Genomic DNA, 17,055 nt, shown 5'->3' on the forward strand with positions numbered 1-17,055 from the left:
TTCAGCTTTTCACCAGAGGATGATGGTAACTGTGGACTTGTTATATGGCTTTTCTTTTCTTTTAGTTGTGATGGTAAATACAATTGTTTTCTTTTTTTCCTCTTGCATTGTTTGTGTACAAAAGTGCGAGATCTCTGTGTGTTGGTTTTGTATCCTGCAGATCTGCCGGATTCCCTGACGCACTCTTGCAGTTTCCTGGTAGCATCCTCAGGACTTTTATGTGTAGAATCATATCCTCTGCAAACCTGCACAGTTCTACTCCTTTTCCAGTTTCAATTTATTTTTTTTTTTTTTTTTTTTTTTTTTCTCTGATTTCCATGGCTAGGACTGTGTTAGATAAAAGTGACACGAGTTGACACCCTTGTCTTGTTCCTGATCCTAGAGGAAATGCTTCAGCTTTTCACCATTACATATCAGGTAGTGATAGGTTTTTCATATGTTTCTGGGGAGTTTCTATTATGTTGTTGCTTTTCGTCCCTAAGTCATGTCTGACTCTTTGTGACCCCATGGACTGCAACATGCCAGGCTTCCCTGTCCTTCACCATCTTCCTGAGTTTGCTCAAACTCATGTCCATCGAGTCAGCGATCCATCCAACCATATCATCCTCTGCCGTCCCCTTCTCCTGCCCCCAATCCCTCCCAGCATCAGGGTCTTTTCCAATGAGTCAGCTCTCTGATCAGGTGGCCAAAGTATTGGAGTTTCAGCTTCAGCATCAGTCCTTTCGATGACTATTCAGGACCGATCTCCTTTAGGATGGACTGGCTGGATCTGCTTGCAGCCAGCTCTTCACATCGGGCGGCCAGAGTATTTGCCACAGCTTTTCTTCCAAGGAGCAAGTGTCTTTTAACTTCATGGCTGCGGTCACCATCTGCAGTGATCTGGGGGCCCAATAAAGTAAAATCTGTCACCGTTTCCACTTTTTTCCCCATCTATTTACCATGAAGTGATGGGACTGGATGCCATGATCTTCATTTTTTGAATGCTGAGTTTTAAGCCAATGTCGAGTTTAAGAACCTCTTGATAAGGGTGAAAGAGAGTGAAAAAAGTTTCATTATAAATAGGTGTTGAATTTTGTCAAAAACTTTCATCTATTGAGCGGATCATATGGTTTTTATTCTTCAGTTTGTTAATGTGTGTATCATACAGATTTGTACATATTGAAAACTCCTGGCATCCCTGAGATAAATCCTACTTAGTAAATCCCACTTGATCATGGTGTATCATGATCTAATGTGTTGTTGGAGTCTATTGCTAATACTGTGTTAATGATTTTGGCATCTATATTCATCAGTGATATGGGTCTGTAATTTTCTTCTTTGTATGTGATCCCTTTCGGTTTTGGTATCAGGGTACTTACTGGTGGCCTCACAGAATGGAAGTGCTCCTTCCTCTGCAATTTTTTGAAAGATTTACAGAAGGATAGGTGTTAGCTGTTCTCTAAATATATGGTAGAAATTCCCTGTGAAGCCATCTAGTCCTGGATTTTCGTTTGTTGAAACTTTTTAAATTACTGATTCAATTCCAGAAATTGTAGTTGGCCAGTTCATATATTCCACTTCTTCCTGGTTCAGTTTTAGGAGATTGTACCATTGTAAAAAATTCATTCATTTTCTTTAGATTGTCCTCTTTATTCGCAAATAGTTGCTCATAGTGGTCTCTTAGGCTCCTGTGTATTTTCAGGGTATCAGTTGTGTCTAATTTTAACCTTTGATTTGGGCCCTCTACCTTTTTTCCCTGTAAGCCTGGCCAAGGATTACAAATATTGTTTATCTTTTCAAAGAACCTGGTTTTAGTTTCACTGATCTTTTCTTTGTTAAGACTCTATTTATTTCTATTCTGATCATTATGATTTCTTTCCTTCTTCTAACTTTGGGTTTTGTTTGTAAATTTTTCTTTAGTTACACTAGGTGTAAGGTTAGGTTGTTTGAGATTTTTCTCCTTAGCTTATATCACTGAAAACTTCTCTCTCAGAACAGCTTCTGCGGGATCCCATGGGTTTTGGGTCACTGTGTTTTTGTTTTCATTTGTCTCTAGGGATTTATTTTTTTATTGATTTAATTGACATATAGCTCATTTGCAATGTTGTGTTACTTTTGCTGTGTAGCAAAGTGATTCAGTTACACATTTGTCTATCCATTCTTCTCATTTTCTTTTCCATTATGGTTTATCACAGAGCACTGAATACATTTCCCTGTGCTTTACAGCTCGACCTTCTTCTTCCCATTCTGTTAAGAGTTTGCATCTGCTAACCCCAAACTCAACAAGGTTTCTTGTTTCTGGTGTCTGCCCCTCATGGGTGAGGTGGTTTCAGAGCCTGGTCCCTGGCTGTTGGGTGGGACCAGATCTTGTTGCTCTGGACTCAGGCAAAATGTCTGCCTCCAGTATGAGTCTGAGTAGATAAACCCTCCCTTATATGTCCGCCCAGCTTCTGGGACCCCAGGGAGAGCCACAGCCTCCCCCTGCCTCCCTAGGAGACCCTCCGACACCAGCAGATGTGTCTGGAGCAGACGCCTATGAAGTCACTGCTTTGCCTGGGGTCCCAGTACCCCCTTTAAGAGTGGAGTCTGTTTCCCCTGTCCTGTGAAGCTCCTGCAGTCAAGCCAGTGGGAAGGCTTGCAGTTCCTTCATTATGTCTTTGGTTATAGAATATCTTTTTTGTTAGGTTCAGATCTTTTTAATCCATGTTTGTTCAGCAGTTAGGTGTGATCTTGGAATGAGGAAGTGAGCTCAAGGTCCTTCTATTCTGCCATCTATCCAGATTCAGTTCAGTTCAGTCACTCAGTCATGTCCAACTCTTTGCGACCCCATGAACCACAGCATGCCAGGCCTCCCTGTCCATCACCAACTCCCGGAGTCCACCCAAACCCATGTCCATTGAGTCGGTGATGCCATCCAACCATTTCATCCTCTGTCATCCCCTTCTCCTCCTGCCCTCAATCTTTCCCAGCATCAGGGTCTTTTCAAATGAGTCAGCTCTTCACATCAGGTGGCCAAAGTATTGGAATTTCAGCTTCAGCGTCAGTCCTTCCAATGAACACCGAGGACTGATCTCCTTTAGGATGGACTGGTTGGATCTCCTTGCAGTCCAACTTTTTAAAAATGATCACAATTCACACTGCCAACAAGCAGAAGGGTGCATTTTCTGCATCTTCTCTGGCACCTGATGTCATCATTTTTCATGTGTATTGACTGATCTCTTTTGCCATGGGCTATTAATTCATAGGGCTTCCCTGCTTCCCCAGCTGGTAAAGAATCCACCTGCAATGCAGGAGACCCTGGTTTGATTCCTGGGTCAGGAAGATCCCCTGGAGAAGGGGTAGGCTACCCACCCCAGTATTCTTGGGCTTCCCTTGTGGCTCAGACAGTAAAGAATCCACCTGCAATAAGGGAGACCTGGTTTCAAGCCCTGGGTTGGGAAGGGCCCCTGGAGAAGGGAAAGGCTACCCACTCCAGTGTTCTGGCCTGGAGAATTCCATGGACTATACAAGTCCACGGGTCGCAAAGAGTCGGACACGACTGAGCGACTTTCACTTCACTATACACCATGGCAGGGGGGCTGTCCTGGGGGGCACAGCACCACCCTGAACAACACAGGAATATCTGTCCTCCTTGAGCTCGGGGTCCAGCAGGAGGCTGCAAGTAAACAAGTCACACAAGTAACCATTTGGCAGCAGTGGGGTCAGCACCAAAGTAGAGTGTAGGATGCCAGGTGAGTATCTCCAGGTGGAAACAGGAAGTGTGGTCTTCCCCGGGGCTCAGATGATAGAATCCACCTCTAATGCAGGAGACTCGGGTTTGATCCCTGGGTCACGAAGATTCCCTGGAGAAGGGAATGGCTACCCACTCTAGTATTCTTGTCTGGAGAATTCCATGGATAGAGGAGCCTGGTGGGCTACATACAGTCTGTGGGGTAGCAGAGTCAGTCACCAGACAGGACTGAGTGACTACCACGGCCGATTACTGGGTTTCCTTCTGGTAAGAGGGAAGAGCTTTTAAGCTGCACTGGCCTGAAGTTGAGAGAGAATTTGAGACTCTTGGAACACCAGTCCCATAGGCCTAGGAGAGAGAGAATTGGCAAAAGTAGGTGAAGACTGGAGCCAGAAAAGATGTATATGGCGTAACAACAGCTCCTTTTAGCAGGGATCACTAGGTACCAGGCACTGCGCTCAGCCCCTCGTTAAACGCACTGCAATTTAACTCTTGTAGAACTAGGAATTTATATCCCTACTTTATACTTGAGAAAGTAAGGATTAGAGAAATAATGTATGAATAGGATTATGCTTCTGGAAAGAATAAAAAAGAAATTACTTTCTAGACATTGTAATACTCGCAGTGAAAATAATTTACTTAAAAACCCCTGGTTACAAATGTGAACTTTCACATTCTTTTTCATATTTCTCTTAAGGATTAAAAGTAGACTTAGAGACTCAGGTGAAGAGTAAGATGGGTGTGTAAGAAGACCGAAAAGAAGCTCAGATAAACCTCTCAATTAAAAATAAACTTTACAGACGTTCACATCTTTTTCTGAAAAATCATTCCAGGAGTTTAATTCACCACTAATTGTACCAGGAATTCACATGTAATTAGAAACAGATAATGCAACAACTCTGTGGATATTTTTGAAAGTCTCACCATGCAGATCTTTGTTGCCACGTGTGGGGTCTTCAGCCGTGTCATGTGGGATCGGATTCTCTGACCAGGGATCGGCCCTGGGCTCCCTGCTCCGGGAGCATGGAGTCTTAACCACTGGGCCACCAGGGAAGGCCCCGTGGACTTTTCCTTACATAACTTGACTCGTTTTTGGCTGTGCTAGGTCAGTACTGCTGCACAGGCTTTCTCTCGTTGCGGCGAGGGGGGTTGCCCGTGAGCTTCTCCATGGTGCTTCTCCTGTTGGGGACCACAGGCTCTGGGCGCACGGACTTCGGCAGTTGCAGCACCTGGGTTCCTTAGTGGTGGTGCACGGGCTCAGCTGTCCTGAGGGGTGGAGTCTTCCCGGCCCATGTAAAGAACCTGTGTCCCCTGCTCTGGCAGGCGGGTGCCTCATCACTGGACCACCAGGGAAGTCCACCCCGTGGGCATTTTCTGATAAGGTTTTGTGATGGCAATCTTTGTCTCTCTGTCATCATTTTGACTTGAAAGTTACTGTATCAGTTTGGTAAAGATAGCTATACCAACTACTGACACATTTAAACATCTATGGCTGGTACTGGTTTTTCTAGTTAACGTACTTTGAAATAAAACCTCAACTAGTCCCACTATCTTGAACCTAAAATTTCCTGTGACTTATGATCGTGCATCGGAGAAGGCAATGGCACCCCACTCCAGTACTCTTGCCTGGAAAATCCCATGGACAGAGGAGCCTGGTAGGCTGCAGCCCAGGGGGTCACTGAGAGTTGGACACAACTGAGCGACTTCCCTTTCACTTTTCACTTTCCTGCATTGGAGAAGGAAATGGCAACCCACTCCAGTGTTCCTGCCTGGAGAATCCCAGGAACAGGGGAGCCTGGTGGGCTGCCGTCTATGGGGTCGCACAGAGTCGGACATGACTGAAGTGACTTAGCAGCATGACTGTGCATACACATGCAGCGGGCCTACAAGTCCCTCATGAAGGTCCTAGGTTATAAAGCCGGCTCTTCTTCACCCGTTTGGAGTGTGATCCTGACGTGTACGGATCACTCTACCACCAGCCCAGCCGACTGTGTCCCATTAAGATCTTTCGGCCTCACAGTCTCCAGCCATGGCAGCAACTGTCACTTATTATGTGAAAAGAACATTCAAACCATCTGTACCATCAGTAGGGGTACATTACAGAGACAGGAAGAGAATCTGTTGCCTGAATTTTAGACACTTTCGAGTTTTGAGAAATTTTTCTTATTCAAAGACAGCAAATGATGTATCAAAGAGAAGAGGGACCTGTGAAGCTGTGCCTTAGTTTAATGCATATTTAAAGATCTCCCTCTTAGGGTCTGTCAGCCCTCCATGGTCACCGCCCCCCCCCGACTGTTTCAATATTTAGCCATCTCCAAAAGGATAAAGAAATAATTCATGGAAACGAATTAAGAACTGTTTCTGTAGGTTGACTGTTGAGAGAAATAAACAGCGGTAGAATTTAGTGGGGGTTGGGGGGGCAGGGAATCACAGATACGTGAAAAACTTATGCTTATTTTTAGTTTTATATTTTTATTTATATTAGAATATTATACAATTTTCAAAGCTAACAACAGAGTCTTCGTAGTATGTGTATTTGAAGCATAACAAAATAAAAGTATTTCACAAAAGTTCATATTACAGTACTATTGAAATATGAGGCATAAGATAATTATTCATTGGTGGGATATAAACATAATACATTCATTTTAAAGAAAAAACATTTACTATGAATAACATTTTGGTTAAAATAAATACGCAAATGTTAACAGCAACACCTGCAGTGTATACGGATACAAGCAGGGTGTTTTGTAATGGAGACTATGCAGGATGGTAAGCAGTCACGGAGTGGCCGTCACAGCTCACTGAACTCACCATCAGTACACACTGCTGAGCACTTTATGTATACAGGGATACCCTTCGTCCACCATCCCTAGGCCTCAGCACGCGGACCAAGGTCACCCCACTGTGTGCCCTGGGAAACTGGTACCGAAGTCTGAACAAAAGTTAGAAATCAGATGTACCTTTCATTTTACTGTTCCTCATTTCAAGTCAAATGTTTTATTTAATCAATACAAAATTTACTTATAAACAGAAATACAAAGAGAACATTTCATAGGTGATTATAAAACATTAAAACTTCTCATCGTCTTCACAATTCTTTGAAATATTCAGAATTAAAATTTGTTTTGTGCACAGTGGTTTCTTCCAGAAAAATGTGAACACTGAGATTAAAAAAAAAAAGATAAAATATCCAAGACAGAAAGTTTCCACATGTAGAAAACAATAATAGATTACCCTGATCATTAAATTTTTCCCAATTTCCTTCTAGCTGATAGGTTCACTTAAAAGTTTAAATCTCTGCTTGGAAGTCCTGTGAGGGGGTCCAGCTAATGGCTTTTAGATGGATGTATTTTTAAGGATTGCAAGAAAAAGGAGCATATTTGTTCCAAGTAGAGGACATCTCATCTCCATCAGTCATATTACATTAGAATGAACAGGACACTAAGGTCAACAGAGACAATACCTCTCTGGAGACGCGCGTGGGGGCGCCGGGGGCCCGGGGCGTCCCTGCAGCCTGGGATGCAGAGCCGCCAGCTCTCCCCCACCTGCACTGGGATAAATCACCATAATTCACAACTGATACTGTAGCTGATTAAATTTAGAAAAACAAGACGTCTACACTTTGTACATTTTAAATGTTTACAAATAAAAGTATTCAAATGATTGTAAGAAAAATACTTCTATGAAAAAAACAAAACCAGCAGCTATATGGGCTGAGGGCAGGCGCTCTCTGAGCACGAGGGGTTCCGGTTGGCAGGGTTACTGGGCAGGTTCCATGGCGGCAGGGGGTCCTTAGGTGGTGACGGCCACGTGGCCGTGTGGGAGTGGATCACCGCTAACGCGCAGGCGTCCAGGGCAAACGTCTCCAGGACGGCAGGTACTGAACTCTGCCCGCTCCAGTAAACTACACCACCTCGGGCAGCTTCGGGCACGAACACAGTACTTGGCTAGAAGCTTCTCAACAGAGATGTTTAGCTCATAAAACTTCCGGCTGCGGTAGTGGCTAGTTTTCACTTCTTTAAACATATCCTAAATCTGCAACCTTGTCGGATGAACTGAAACGGCATCAGCGTTCACAGGCACAGAACAACACAAACCCCTCTTCCTAACTAGACAGGGCACACACACAGGGTAGCCCAAATTTTAAAAAGTTAAAAAAATGTTTTCCTTCCAGGAAAAGTGTTGGTATACCAAATATTCTTTTAAGGCTATAATGTTGTCAGAACATCTGAAACATTAGTGGATAAAACTCATGTACAATATAAATAGGAAAGTAACTTGAATATAAAAAACTTTCAGAAGGGGACCAATCAGAATTTCAATAAACTCTATGAATAAAAACATATGCTATATACTATAGTGCACGATCATGAGTAGAGCATTTAAATTCATAAAGGAACTGAAGTATAGTACTGCAGGATTATTCAAATAATAGTCTTCAAATGTACAAAGAGCAAGAACACACAAAAAAGCCTTGGGCAGTGTGCAACTTTGAAAATTACTATCACACCAGCCAAACAAATCCTTAACCACTTTTTAAATGGATTCATTTATACCATTTTAATGCAAGGAGAATATCAAAGATACTAAAACAAAGCAAAAAACTCTTCAGTGTCTGACTCACATTTTTGTCCCCAAATCTCTTCACATTTACTAGTCGCATTTTGAATGTATAAGCTAAGGATTTTAAATTTCTCAAACAGTTCATGAACAAAAATACAGTTCATGTGTATATTTAGCTTTAAGAATTGTATTTGAAAGTTACAATGCTAAGAACTAAAACACATACTTCAAACCTCTAAAAATAAGATAGTCACAGAAGTTCACAACTGTGTTCATCTCAGATGTCCACGCGTGACTGGAGAGCACACAGGCGCGCTCAGATACCGTCCTTGGGCTTCATCCCGATGGGGCCAAGCCAGGTCGCCGGTGTTTGGCACTGAGAGTTTACCTGGACACGACTGATCAGCACAAAAACAAGCAATCATTCTACAAATTCTTTCGCCATTAAGAACCACTGTGTTCCGTCTGCTCTCCTAACATGCAATCAGACTACTTCAAAGTCACTGGGGTTTGCGGGAAGGTGACTTAAATTGGTACAAAATGAAGCTTAGATGAAAACTGGTTAAGGATTCAAAGCACGTTAGCGCTGAAGTAGGACTCTCTTAACACCCAGGAGGAGGAGGTGCGCTTTGCTCAAGAACACTCGAGCTGCGCGCTCCGGCGGCCGCGCTCAGGCGCTGGCGGTGCAGGCGTGCATCCGCTTCGCCACGTCGTACACATAGGCGATGTCCGGCCGCTTCTCCGGGTCTGGGTTGATGCACATGTTCACCAGCTGTCGCAGCTGCGGAGAAGAAAACACAACCTGCTTCAGGAACCACTCCGGGCGGTGAGGTACAGGAACACGCTTTGCACAGCTCTGGGTTTACCAGGAATGCACGTGTGCTGCTAAATATTTGCCTGGAAATATGTGACCGCCGTCAGTGACTTTAGTTAGTTGAAGGCTCTAAGAAGCATATTCACTGGTGAGTGTTCAGGTCAAGCAAAGAGTGTTCTCCACCATCTAGTGGCTTTCTGGTGACCTGATTATCTTTCAGAAAAGTCTGATTGGAGGATGACAGACACGGGAGACAAGAAGTTTTACACTCCATGTCTCCAAGTTATTAATGACTATAGATCTCTACACATTGATCTAGAATTTACTACAACAACGTTCATTGTAAGTTTAAATTTTAATAACCAGCTTATTTTATATCTGAATTTATACAAATGTTTTTTATTATAGTAAAAGCACTCCTTCAAACTAAGAATAATAAATTATAAGCAAGGTAAGTAACAAATAGTGCTCTAACTCTCAACTGTATGAAGTTGCACTTATGTCCTCATGTTATAGATGAGAGGACTGAGGTTTACTTACTTACGTCACAGAAAAAAGTATATTTCGTTAAGAAAATATCCTTCCATCTGATCCTAGAGCCAATGACTGAAGAATAGGGCACTTGATTCTTAATTCTAATTGCTGTGATTCACGGAACCACATGTCTTCACAAATAATGGTCTTTCACAGGACAAGCCAAATCAAGAGGAAGGACCAGACTCCTTAGCCTTCAAGTGCTGCGCTGTGCCTAGTCGCTCAGTCCTGTCCAAGTCTTTGTGACCCCATGGACTGTAGCCCGCCAGGCTCCTCTGTCCATGGGGATTCTCTAGGCAAGAAAGGGAGCCATGCCCTCCTCCAGGGGATCTTCCCGACCCAGGGATTGAACCCTGGTCTCCTGCATTGGCAGGTGGATTCTTTACCATCTGAGCCACCAGGGAAGCCCTAGCATTTAAGTATGTCTTTGTAAATTACTCATAACTCTGAAAACTTGCATTACTCTTTCTCGCCATAGTGGCATATAGTTAATTTATCAAATTATTGACAATTTAAATTATCAAATTACAGAGTTTTCAACTTTCAAGAAGATTTTTTCATCTGGAGGAAAAAGAAACTAATGCTAAAATCTGTGGGCTGAGTGTGTTAACAGCAGAGAAGCCCACCACCAGTGAGAAGAGTCAGCTGGAAAGAAGGTGTGTGTAAGGAGGCCCCCAGGGGATGGAAAGGGAGGAGCCCGTGGAAGCCCGCTGGCTTAAGGCACTGTCTGGAGAGGTTTGTTTCTTCATCAATTCAGGACAGAGGCTGGAGCACATGACCTGTAAGGATTCTTCCAGTGCTAACCCTCAGGTGATGTGATTCTATCAGAATGAAGCTTCCCAAGTCAGCTTCACTTCTGGGAGTTCAAAGATGCCAATGATAACGGCAGGCCTATTGGGAGGGTCCAAGGATGTCATGGTCTGTTCTCTGCAGCGGCACAGGGGACAGCATTCAACATCCTGAAGGGGTATGGCGTTCACAAGCCTTTATGTAACAGTGATCTGAATCAGAAAGAGGTTGTTGGCATTTTACCCATTAAAATAAAAACAAATACATTCAGTTGTACACACAATAGAAGACAGGAGGAAAATTATTTATACTGAAACATATATAAAAAGACACTGTTTTCCAACAGGTTACCTAGCGGTCAGAAATCTTGTTCAGAGATAAAAATGATAAAAGGAGCAGAAAGGGTAACTGTCCCACACTCATTCTATTTAACCAGGATCCAAGCAGATGCAATAGCCGGTTTTTGACTGAATGAAAGTGCCACACCCTTCAGGCTGGTCAAGAAACCTTACTTTTCCTGCCTAATAATTCAGAATACGGTTTACTTTCCAAGCGACTGTAGCGGATGCTTGGCCTTCACTTGTTTCTGCCACGAGGAGAAAGCAGCCAAGATCACAGTCACTGTTTTCAAATCGCGATCACTGGAAAGGGATGCCACTGGGTTAAGGTGTGTCTGAGCTCCACTGAAGAGATGAGTTTCTGGGTTCTGAGAGCAAATGCTGGATACTGGGGGATGAGAAGTGGTTACCCAGAGGAGAGACACTAACATCTCAGGGACTTCATGCAGGTACTTGGAGGCTGGTCTGACTCCCAGCAGGTGAGCAGAGTGGTGAGAGGCTTCAGCTTCGATCAAAGGTGTCAGCCTGCCTTGCTGTTTGAATCAGCAGAACAGAAGTATCACCACAGTCCGTGTCAAGGGATACACAATGGTGGAGCGAATATTCAAAGGTCTGAATATTCAAAAATGTGATTCCGAAGAGCATTGAGAGGTATGATACATAGCTCCTGTCAAACGTGCTAAGAGCACGGGAATTTAGGGAAGACTCAGTAAGAAATACAGTTCATCCTTATGCTGCCATTTAGTCAACTCAGTGGTGTCTGACTCTGTGACCCCATGGACTGTAGCCCACCAGGCTCCTCCGTCCATGGGATTTCCCAGGCAAGAATACTGGAGCGGATTGCCATTTCCTCCTCCAGGGGATCTTCCCAACCCAGGAATCGAACCTGCGTCTCTTGCACTGGCAGGCAGGTTCTTAACTGCTGAGCCACCAGGGAAGTCCCATTAATCCTAGTAACTTGGGATAAGCCAACATCGGGTATATTACTCACAGACCCTTACAGGTGATACTCCCATCATAATTCAGCAGGAGAAAACTCCATCTTCTCTGAGGGACAGAGAAGGCACATTTTCATCCTTAAAAACATGATCTGCTTCTGTTTCCCATCATAATTCAGCAGGAGAAAACTCCATCTTCTCTGAGGGACAGAGAAGGTACACCTTCGTCCTTAAAAACATGATCTGCTTCTGTTTCCTTCGAAACCAGGCAGACATGCTGCAGCCGCTCTGCTGGCTGAGAGGGAAGGTGTGTTTACATGCCCTTCTCCCCTTGGTTCTGAACTTGACTTCTGTTTCTGTATTAATAACCACTAACCTGTGTCTTCTACTGTAAGTCAGCTTAAATCCTTTCTGAAAAAAGGTGGACTGTAAGCATGTTATGGGAGATTTACCCAGACCCGTATTCTTAGTTTTAGGGATGTTTCTCTGATATTTGATAACTATTGGTTATTCTAAAGATACATTTCAGTAGACATATTAACCCAGCGGGGGCCGGGGGAAGGGGGAGCCAGTTTCAACAGTCTTTTGGCGAAGGAAATGGGGGAAAGAAAAACACAACAAATAACTACTTTTATGTTTCAAATGGCCATGGGCCAAGTTTTATGCCTTTAATAATTTGATTTTTAAAAATGCAAAATTCACATGGATCCAGGCATAGTCTCTTGTCATACCAAGTAACAATTTTAAGTTCTGCAAGTAAGGTCACTTCTCACCCTTCTTTAATGTATACGAAAGGACAGTATCTCTGGGACATGGTAGAGTTACGTGTGCTTCTGACATGATGGAGACAAGGATAAAACAGTCGCCCACACAGCAGAATATAGGAATGGCATTGAGAGATGGCAGTTGGGGTTAAGTAGTCATTAATTGGAGAATGAGGAAAAACTCTTCCCTTTGCTTGACAGCCCCCAGCCTTTAATTGTTAAACAGCTAAACGTGGCCGGCTGCCTCACTCAGTGCTCTGGGCGCACTTTCTGCAGTTTGGAGGCCACACTGCCGAGATGGAGGTGCTCCTAGGAATTGGCAGTTATTTATAAGTTTCCAGGGGACAACTGGAACCCCATCTCCTGAACACGTTCAGATAAAAGGCATCTCCATGTGTCACGAGGTAACTCTGGGGCTTTGAAGTTGCTTCCGGTGCCAGAGCAGAGAGAGGACCATTTCTTGAAAGCTGTTGCTGATTTAGTTCTGCCCTTTCTCACAACTGGATCCAGCTCAGAAGCTCTCTGCAGGGTGGCGTGCAGGGGGCAACATCCCAAGGTCACAGAGGCAGTAAGGGGCCCGGCCGGATGGGAAGCGAAGCGGCCTGGCTTCAGACACCTGACTTTTAAAACTACTGCTCTCCTACCCCAGGGAAAGCCCCACCTGGTCTGCAGGCTCCCGCACAGCCACCTGTGCACCAAGGTGGGTGACCTAACAGGCAAAGGCAGGCGGGCAGGATGGCATCACGGACTCAGTCGACATGAGCTTGAGCAAGCTCCGGGCAATGGTGAAGGACCAGGAAGCCTGGCGTGCTGCAGTCCACGGGGTCGCCAAGAGTCGGACACGAATGAGAGACTGAGCAACAACAACAAGAGGTGGTCTGACTCTCAGAAGATGCCAGCTCTGACGCTGCTTCGTCTGGGTCCTAAAGTGAATGGGTCGCCTCACAGTTCACAGCCAGCTCCCATCTAAAAACAGACCAAAAAACCTTCTCTAGGGCTCTGCCCAACATCAAGACAAGGGCCTTACGTGACACAAAACTGTTCATATTCATATTCTGACCAGAGGGACCTCACTCATTAAAGTGACTACCTCCAGAGAAAATGTACTTGAGTTTTCACATGGAACCATTTTTTTATACCAGGTTAGGAATTTACACGTGACATGATGCATCCAAAAAAAAAAAGCCTCTAAGTGTTCTATCAGACAGACATTACATAATCAAAAAGGAATAATCATCTTAGTGAGCTCTCTCAGTGTTAGTCTTACATTAAAAAAAAAAAAAAAAAACCTTTATCTTCCTGAAAACCTCTGCAAAAAATTACTTTAAAAATCCTGAACGACTATCCAACCTTTTGACACGATTCGAAGTACTACATTATTAAGTATAGTTAATGAAGACATCTGTTCATATAATCCGTTTTAAAAATTTTATATATATTCCTACATGTCAGGCTTTAATTTCTCATAATATTGTCAGGTAATCACTTGCTCAAAGAAATTTTGTGTTTGAATGGAGGGAATTAGCTTCCCATTTATTACTTTGTAGAAGTAATTCCCACATCAGTGGATATTAGATTAATAAAAATAAACAGGAATAAGTAAAACATTTCATGTAAGTAAAGACATTTCATAGTTTACATTATCTCAAGAAAACTGTTGAATTTGTATTACTTTACGTTTATAAAAACATGTACTTTGTGTTGTTTTTAAACTGTTTTATAGAACAAGCTAAAAATAAGGTAAAAAGTAAAGGTCTGAATTTGTAGAAGTCTTTACGAAATTAGAAGAAAAAACTTTAATTCAGATGATTAAGAGAAATTTAAAAAGCAACACAAAATTTAAATGAGAAAAGTCATATAAAGTAAAAATAAAATGAATGCTCTGACATTTCTAAAGGATTATGAAGTCATAAGTCATATGGAAATAAATGAATATTTTCAATAAAAAAAGAAAATGCTAATACAGACTGATTGATATGTTTGTAAAGAAATACCAAAGCATATAGGTTGGTACCAGAGATATTAAAAGGGGAGTGCTGACAGTCCCCACTGTCGGGAGATCAGCCGCGTCCAGGTGAAGACGAGCGCGCCGTGTGCAGCCTGGCCCTGGGTCGGACACGACTCCCGACAGGCGACTCCCGACAGGCACGCAGGCCGGGCTCCGGGCACTGCTGCTCTCTGACCCCACCCCCGTCCCTCTGAGACCAATTACGATGCATCCGCCTCCCGGACACACCCCGTTTCCATTGAGCTCAGGACACACTGCAGCCCCCCAAAGTGGGTCTAATGCATCAACACACACTGGCTGTCCAAGCTTTAGATGTTTATACAAAACGAGGAGGCAGATTCGATGCGTAGGCCAAAGTGTCACCAGTGACTGACTTGAGGGGCGGCGGGAGGGGAGAAAGCCTTCCCACACAGAATCCTTACGAGGTGACGCGATGGCTTCAGCCCGCAGCTGAAGATCACTCAGCGTCTTCTGAAAACTTACGGAAGCGTCTTACAGAAAGTTAATGGTTTCACAGGATCCCAGAGGATGCGTGAAATGTAGGGCATCGCTTTGGATTCGTCTTAGAGGAGCGAGTCCCCAGTGTCGCTTCAGAAGCATAAGTGAACAAAGGACCTGCTTATATATTTTTTTAAACAAAAATGAAACATTCAAAGTTTAAAGATCTACTCTTACATGGCAACTTTGAGTGAAGGAAGGTGGTCAACTGATATTATAAATGATGGGCGTATCAAACTTCCTAAAACCGTTTTCAGGAAGGAAAATCAAATGTTCCTAATAGTGTCTGAGGTGATTAGTATTAACTTCAATAAATAATGGCATGGTTAGAGATTATATTTATTATTATTAGATATCCTCCTACATTTTAAAGTAAAAGATTCTTGGGACTTCCCTGGTGGTCCACTGCCGCCTCAATCCCCAGGCAGGAGGCCCTGGTTTGATCCCTGGTCAGGAAACTAGATCCTGCGTGCCACAACTAAGACCTGGAGTAGTCAAAACTTTTTTAAGAAATAAAGTAAAATATTCTCATATAACTTAGCATGAATTACATAATTATCAGAACTAGAGAATATTTGTGAAAACAGATGTACTTCCAAATATTACTTGTGCCACATAGTGTCTCATTTAAATATTCTTATAGAATGATTTAGACTGATCAAATGAATAAAAAGATTTAAATTTCAAAGTATTCAAAAATAATCTGTACCTGACAGTTTTTAAAAAAATTTACGTAAAGTAGCTCTTTTCCGAGCTAAAACAAAGGTCATGTTTTTTGTTAATGAGGCAACTTTCTTAAAAAGCCTCTTTAAGCATATTCTGAATTTTACATATAAAGAGACATTACTTGTAAGTGCCAGCTTAAAAAACCAGTTATGGGGCTTCCCTGGTGGTTCAGTGGTAAAGAACCCGCCTGCCAATGCAGGAGACGTGGGTTTGGTCCCGGCCCAGGGAAGGTGCACGAGCCGCGCAGCAACCAGGCCCCTGCACCACAGCTGCCGGGCCTGCGCTCAGGAGCCCAGAGCCCGGCGACAGGCGAAGCCTAGCGAGGAGAAGCCCACGCACCGCGCCTGGAGAGCTGCCTCCACTGCAACTAGAGAACAGCCTGCGCAGCAATGAAGACCCAGCACAGCCGAAAATAAAGTATTTGAAACAAAAAAACAGTTATGGTTTTTAAAGCTTTCATTCGGTACTTTCCTTAAGGGTAACCATTTGGGAAATGAAGCATCAGTAAAATTACAACACACTGTAAAAGATTTTGTTTTTTGTTCAGCACAGCTATGGATCAATATTTCTGATACCTTATTTGAAACATGTAGTTGTTTCCACATATTCTGATATGTAAAAATCATTCCTGCCCTTCTGCAAAATTCCCTCCTTCCTTCCCTTCAGTGTGACGTGGCTGAGCCACTACCAGGCGGAAGGGTGTTCTGAGCGAACTGCGGCGCCCCCAGGGATGCAGAGCGCGGGGAAGGGACCACACGTGACCCCTGAGAGACCCCCTCGGGTGCTTCCTTTGCCCTGGTACAAGCAATGGGTGCTGAGAGGGCGCCCTGGAGTCTAGGGTTCCCTCTGATACTGCTGGGTCCCTGTCTGCTCAGGTGTGAAACGGAAATACTGCTGCAGACCTTCTTTCTTTAGCAACAAAGTTCTTATGTGGGTGAAAGAAAATGGTGATTTCACACACTGGGGAAAAAAAAAAAACCTCAGTATTCCAATTTTATTTAAAGCCATATATTTATACTCTGCAATAACCTATAACTATCTGAGATCAGTTTAGTTCAACTCAAAATACGTTATTATTTTGTTATTCATATATAATAAAGCAGAGCAAGGACCAAGCTTTTTAATCCTTATATTGTAAATACTCTGGGGAAAAAAATCAATACTTATCTAATCTCAAGAATAATGAAAAATGCCATGATGAGGTATCACTTTACACTGGTTAGAACGGCCATTATCAAAAAGTCCACAGATAAATGCCGGAGAAAGTGTGGAGAGAAGGGAGCCCTCCTGCACTGTGGGTGGGGATGTAAACTGGAGCAGCCACTATGCAAAACAGTATGGAGGTTCCTCAAAAAACAAAAAACTTCCAGG

General features: G+C 43.4%; 1 protein-coding gene across 4 annotated transcripts in view; it reads right to left on the minus strand.

The window, feature by feature from the left end:
- Positions 1 to 6,161: 6,161 nt before the first annotated feature.
- Positions 6,162 to 17,055, minus strand: part of NEK7 (NIMA related kinase 7) — a 139,091-nt gene continuing 128,197 nt past the window's right edge. For 3 of the 4 annotated variants that reach the window (XM_044942637.2, XM_025285314.3, XM_025285312.3), the window contains one exon: positions 6,162 to 9,056. In XM_044942637.2, coding sequence (XP_044798572.1) covers positions 8,946 to 9,056 — 111 coding nt within the window. In that variant the 3' untranslated portion in view covers positions 6,162 to 8,945. Of the gene's footprint in view, positions 9,057 to 12,317; positions 13,419 to 17,055 lie in introns of those variants that run through there. The other variant, XM_025285311.3, reaches the window with a different exon arrangement.

The sequence above is a fragment of the Bubalus bubalis genome, chromosome 5 (genome assembly GCF_019923935.1).
Source record: "Bubalus bubalis isolate 160015118507 breed Murrah chromosome 5, NDDB_SH_1, whole genome shotgun sequence".
Taxonomy (NCBI): Eukaryota; Metazoa; Chordata; class Mammalia; order Artiodactyla; family Bovidae; genus Bubalus; species Bubalus bubalis.